Here is a 6306-nt window from a genome sequence, read left to right as displayed (position 1 = left end):
AAAATTGACAAAATTGACAAAATTGACAAAATTGACAAAATTGACAAAATTGACAAAATTGACCAAATTGACAAAATTGACAAAATTGACAAAATTGACAAAATTGACGAAATTGACCAAATTGACAAAATTGACAAAATTGACCAAATTGACAAAATTGACAAAATTGACAAAATTGACAAAATTGACAAAATTGACAAAATTGACAAAATTGACAAAATTGACAAAATTGACAAAATTGACAAAATTGACAAAATTGACAAAATTGACCAAATTGACAAAATTGACAAAATTGACAAAATTGACAAAATTGACAAAATTGACAAAATTGACAAAATTGACAAAATTGACAAAATTGACAAAATTGACAAAATTGACAAAATTGACAAAATTGACAAAATTGACAAAATTGAGTTCGTTTCGCGGTGCCTGTCCGTCGGGACGCATTTTTTTTTTTCGCGTTCCGTTTTCATCGATCGTCGTCGGTGTGTATTTCGGGTGAGTTCGTGCGTGTGTGTGTGAAGGTGCGGCTAGCTCTGGTTGTCACGATGACAGCAGAGCTGAGCCAGTTCGTTTCGCGGTGCCTGTCCGTCGGGACGCATTTTTTTTTTTTTCGCGTTCCGTTTTCATCGATCGTCGTCGGTGTGTATTTCGGGTGAGTTCGTGCGTGTGTGTGTGAAGGTGCGGCTAGCTCTGGTTGTCACGATGACAGCAGAGCTGAGCCAGTTCGTTTCGCGGTGCCTGTCCGTCGGGACGCATTTTTTTTTTTTTCGCGTTCCGTTTTCATCGATCGTCGTCGGTGTGTATTTCGGGTGAGTTCGTGCGTGTGTGTGTGAAGGTGCGACTAGCTCTGGTTGTCACGATGACAGCAGAGCTGAGCCAGTTCGTTTCGTGGTGCCTGTCCGTCGGGACGCATTTTTTTTTTTCGCGTTTCGTTTTCGTCGATCGTCGTCGGTGTGTATTTCGGGTGAGTTCGTGCGTGTGTGTGTGAAGGTGCGGCTAGCTCTGGTTGTCACGATGACAGCAGAGCTGAGCCAGTTCGTTTCGTGGTGCCTGTCCGTCGGGACACATTTTTTTTTTTTCGCGTTCCGTTTTCATCGATCGTCGTCGGTGTGTATTTCGGGTGAGTTCGTGCGTGTGTGTGTGTGTGTGTGAAGGTGCGACTAGCTCTGGTTGTCACGATGACAGCAGAGCTGAGCCAGTTCATTTCGAGGTGCCTGTCCGTCGGGACGCATTTTTTTCGCGTTCCGTTTTCGTCCATCGTCGTCGGTGTGTTTTTCTCGTTAGTCATGTATTTGATACACTTCACAGTCGGATTTCTTTGTTCTATGATTTGCAATTATTTCACGGGAAGATTCTTTTTAAATTGCGTCAGCAAAATATAAATTATCATTCAATTCGACCATTCGTTTCCCGCGAATCACGGCGACAAATATTGTTTCAACGCGATTGTTCAAGTCCTTCAGATAACATCATAACTCTTCAGTCATTAATTGGTCGCTCATCTTATAATAATTTAAAAGTATAAATAGTCTCAGGGCAACTCTACGTAAATATGTTACGCTGAGTTTAATATTTCACCTTTTAATCACACATAATTTTGATTCTATCTTTCCACAGCCGGCTGTCTAAGATTGAATCATTTATGTTAAACTCAACACCAAATAACCGGGAACGGTCTCATCCGCATCATCCGATTGTTTGCCTTGAGAATACATAATACATTACCCTGTTCAACAAAATTCATTGATTATTGGGCCACATCATCATCCTCTATGATGAATCCTGGTCATTACCCTTCCCCACTAACAAAATCCCAAGTAGAAGTAGTTTTCCGGCACACGCGGGGGTGTGGATATCGTATAGAACCCACCCTTGGTAGCAGCCTGTGCTAACTAACATTCCCGTCCCATCCCCTCGAGATCTACAAACTGACATGGCGGGCGCCGTTGGTGGCCAACGACTGTTTCCTATTCGCACCGGCTCTAGTTTTGATGATCGTGATGTTTTATCTTTTCAGCGCATTCATGCATGCTGTTGATAAGGGAAACATCATTTGATCGTTGAAGCGTGTGACCAGTTGTGCTGATGGGATATTACGGTCCTGTTCAGCAACGGAGAAGGACAACCATGGGTGGTCTCTCATGCTCATGCTCATGCTCAAAATTGACAAAATTGACAAAATTGACAAAATTGACAAAATTGACAAAATTGACAAAATTGACAAAATTGACAAAATTGACAAAATTGACAAAATTGACAAAATTGACAAAATTGACAAAATTGACAAAATTGACAAAATTGACAAAATTGACAAAATTGACAAAATTGACAAAATTGACAAAATTGACAAAATTGACAAAATTGACAAAATTGACAAAATTGACAAAATTGACAAAATTGACAAAATTGACAAAATTGACAAAATTGACAAAATTGACAAAATTGACAAAATTGACAAAATTGACAAAATTGACAAAATTGACAAAATTGACAAAATTGACCAAATTGACAAAATTGACAAAATTGACAAAATTGACAAAATTGACAAAATTGACAAAATTGACAAAATTGACAAAATTGACAAAATTGACAAAATTGACAAAATTGACAAAATTGACAAAATTGACAAAATTGACAAAATTGACAAAATTGACAAAATTGACAAAATTGACAAAATTGACAAAATTGACAAAATTGACAAAATTGACAAAATTGACAAAATTGACAAAATTGACAAAATTGACAAAATTGACAAAATTGACAAAATTGACAAAATTGACAAAATTGACAAAATTGACAAAATTGACAAAATTGACAAAATTGACAAAATTGACAAAATTGACAAAATTGACAAAATTGACAAAATTGACAAAATTGACAAAATTGACAAAATTGACAAAATTGACAAAATTGACAAAATTGACAAAATTGACAAAATTGACAAAATTGACAAAATTGACAAAATTGACAAAATTGACAAAATTGACAAAATTGACAAAATTGACAAAATTGACAAAATTGACAAAATTGACAAAATTGACAAAATTGACAAAATTGACAAAATTGACAAAATTGACAAAATTGACAAAATTGACAAAATTGACAAAATTGACAAAATTGACAAAATTGACAAAATTTACAAAATTTACAAAATTTACAAAAGAGTTGTTTAATCGTAACCTGCAACTTTGCCGAAGACCCCAAATCGATTAGCAAATCCCTTTTCAAGATGCATATTTTTGAATATTTGCAAAGCACCTTTTTATGGACAGTCCTGAAATTTGTAATAACGAAAAGTCGATTGGCGAAAATGTAGAGAATTGCTTAAAAGTTAAATAAGATTTATTAAGATTATTAAACGGGAAATTTATAAACCTGATTTTTTTATAAATACTACAACAAACAGAAAAATCAATAAAAAATGATTGAAATTAATAAACTATTCCAATATTACAAAAACTGTTGTTAATTATTGACAACAAGTTGAAACCAAACTTATTTTTATTTGAAACAGTCTTGAATGCTGTTGGTAATATAAGAAAACTTGTCCCTGTATTTTCTACTATTCTTTTAATTCATAATTTATGTTTTTCAAAATATTTAATTTAAATTCAATATTGAAAAATTGGCATAAGTTAAATAAATGGTAAAATAACATAATTGAGCAACATTCAAAAATGACACGCCAATGAATATCAACTTTACACCCGGAAAGCTGTTCAAACTTACATCGCGTTAAAGACACACTCACACACATCCTTGGCAATCTCGGGAACTGCTACAACGAAGAAAAATTGAACCAGCTTGCTGCATCTTCCAGTAATAGTAAAGCAAGCTGAACAAACAGCGATAAATCTGCGACCACAAGCTTGCCAACACTTTCCTCAAAGCAACAGCCACCATCGTCATCACCATTATTAATAAACTTTTCGAAAATGTAAACAAGATTTTCTCTAAAATTTTACTCCAAATTTATTCAATTTTGAATCTCCTCAACCTAACATCTTCAAATCTTCAGAACGATCCGTACGGACTGTACCCTCGTGCAATGCACTCGCAGAGGCTCACGGGTCGACACGGTCCACAGGGTCCACACGGTCCACACGGTCCACAGGGTCCACACGGTCCACATGGCCCACAGGGTCCACAGGGTTCACAGGGTCCACAGGGTCCACACGGTCCACACGGTCCACACGGTCCACATGGTCCACAAGGTCCACACGGTCCGCAGGACGGGGCACAGGGTCCACAAAAGGAGGGTCCGCACGGCCCACACGGTCCACAGGCTGGTCCACACGGTCCACAGGGCCCACAAGGAGGACAGACAGCCGGTCCACAGATTGAATCGCACGGAACGCTGCCACAGGGATCGCACATTTTGAGAGGGTTGTTTCGAGCTTCTTCAGTTTCTTGGAGTTTGAGGATTTGCGTTTGGATGTTGGGTTTTGTGGAAATTTAGCAGTTCTGGTTACCGAAAGGTTGGCGATTTCTCAGATTTTTTGGAGGTTTGAAGATTTTGCGACTGCTTCCAATGAGATTTGACAACTAAATGAACCACAAACAAATTATTGGTCAAGGCTTGCTTTTCCAAAAAACAAAATTTCCCACTACACGCCAAACTGAGTTCACCCACTTCAACCTTACAATTTAATCTCATTCCAGGCAACATTTTGCTCAAACTATAATTGAAAGCATCACTTGAGCTTAAAACAGGCAAAACTACCATACAATATTTACAAACCACACGGTCCGTGAAACAGTAACGCGGTCCGGGAGAGTCGGGCAAACAAAATCTCGCACATTAAATCATAAATTTCATCCAAACATTGACAGTGCAATTCTGTGCTGCTGCCGCTGCGCCAGTGTGTTTACCACAAACAACGAAAAGTGCAAACACACACTTTGCCACAGTGAGGCCATAGTCCGTTCGCTGGTTGCACTTGAAAATGTGGACAAAATAGAAAAAAAAAGTTGAATGAAAAAGTTTTTCATGATAGATTAGGTTGGTTCAACTAAGAAAACTGATAGAAACTTCATTTGCAAACTACAAATCTATTTTATTTATTTTTTATAAATGCATATCAAAAAGCAGAAACTAGAATCAAAGATCAGTAAAAATACAACTGTTTTTTCCAGTGTTGCCACTTTGATTGAAAAAAAAATATTATAAATTGAAAAATTACAGTGTTGACAGATATTCAAATTGTTATTAAAAATTGTGTTAGGGAATTTAAAAATACATGAAATAGTCTTCAAGAACAGTGCTGCTAGTTTTTTCGAAGATTTTATAATTCATTCATTGATGCCAGTTAAATAAATAAGCAATTTTGTTGGAAGTAAAACAGTGGAAAAATTAATGAGAAAGTGTTGCCAGAACAATTAATGTTGAGAAAATCTGTTAAACATTACAAATAAGTGAAAACAGGTAAACCAAAACCAGTGCTGCCAGCAATTGAAATCCCTCGAACCAGCCTGTAAGCCGGTTCCCAGCGGTGGCCAAATGGTCGTCGTCGGTTCGTGGCCCCACCGTGGGACGTCAAGTGGCGAGCGAGAGTGCAACGACTCCCGCAGCAAACAGGATTTGCGCCGGGGCGATTATTTGCGGACCCCTCGTCGGTGGCTTTCTACGAGAGTGAGCGAGTGTGGGCAAATAAGAGCACAGAAATTGCCCCCCGGGGGGAAAAAAAGTGCAACCCGGAGAATCAATGTCACTGTCAATGGCTTGCTGCTGGAAGCAAGGAGGTCTTCCATGGTAGGAATGTGGAGCCCCCGGCTACTTGGATTTTGGTTTCGGCGGGGAGGGGTCCAAAGTGGCAAAGTGACTCCCAGTGTAATGGAATGTTTGCTACCGGTTTTCCGGCACGTGGTTAATTGAGCTTTGTTTGAGCTTTGGAGATCAACTGGTTGCATTTAACCCTTTACAACCTAACTTCGCCTTTAGACAGGCTTCGATCTTAAAAATCGCCCAAAATTCTGTTTTCAACTATTTTTTGATCTTTAAAAAGCATGGGAAAGAAGAAATCTTAAAATTTTAGAATATTTTAGGGTTGGAAGTTTAACTTGTTTTATTTGACTTTACCAATGTTTTCAAAATATCATATTATAGTGGTTAATTTTGGCTGTTTTTTATTTACTAGCATTTCCTATATTTTCAGTAAAAATAAATATGCAGTAATTTTTGTTTTGTCCCAGACTATATCTCTACGCATTTTTTATAATTTAAATGATGATTGTGCCATTCTATAGAAGAAAATGTGGAAAAACAACAAAAATTTTGAAAAAGTGACTTTAAACGTGAAAAAT

At 37.3% G+C, this 6306-nt stretch overlaps 1 protein-coding gene across 1 annotated transcript; it reads right to left on the bottom strand.

Moving 5' to 3' along the window:
- Positions 1–3997: 3997 nt before the first annotated feature.
- On the bottom strand, positions 3998–4538 carry LOC119767650 (male-specific sperm protein Mst84Db-like). The gene is made up of 2 exons (XM_038256675.1): positions 4476–4538; positions 3998–4412 (listed from the first exon to the last, which is right to left on the bottom strand). Exon 2 carries the CDS (start codon positions 4378–4380, stop codon positions 4018–4020), a length of 363 nt encoding a protein of 120 aa, XP_038112603.1. The 5' UTR covers positions 4381–4412; positions 4476–4538; the 3' UTR covers positions 3998–4017.
- Positions 4539–6306: the final 1768 nt, after the last annotated feature.

The sequence above is a fragment of the Culex quinquefasciatus genome, chromosome 2 (genome assembly GCF_015732765.1).
Source record: "Culex quinquefasciatus strain JHB chromosome 2, VPISU_Cqui_1.0_pri_paternal, whole genome shotgun sequence".
Classification (NCBI taxonomy): Eukaryota; Metazoa; Arthropoda; class Insecta; order Diptera; family Culicidae; genus Culex; species Culex quinquefasciatus.
Note: the sequence above shows the minus strand (reverse complement) of the source record. Positions and strands in the feature narration are given on the sequence as shown.

Excerpts from the sequence above, each read along its gene's own strand:
- LOC119767650 (XM_038256675.1), bottom strand. The coding sequence starts at position 4,380 with ATGTGCGATCCCTGTGGCAGCGTTCCGTGCGATTCAATCTGTGGACCG.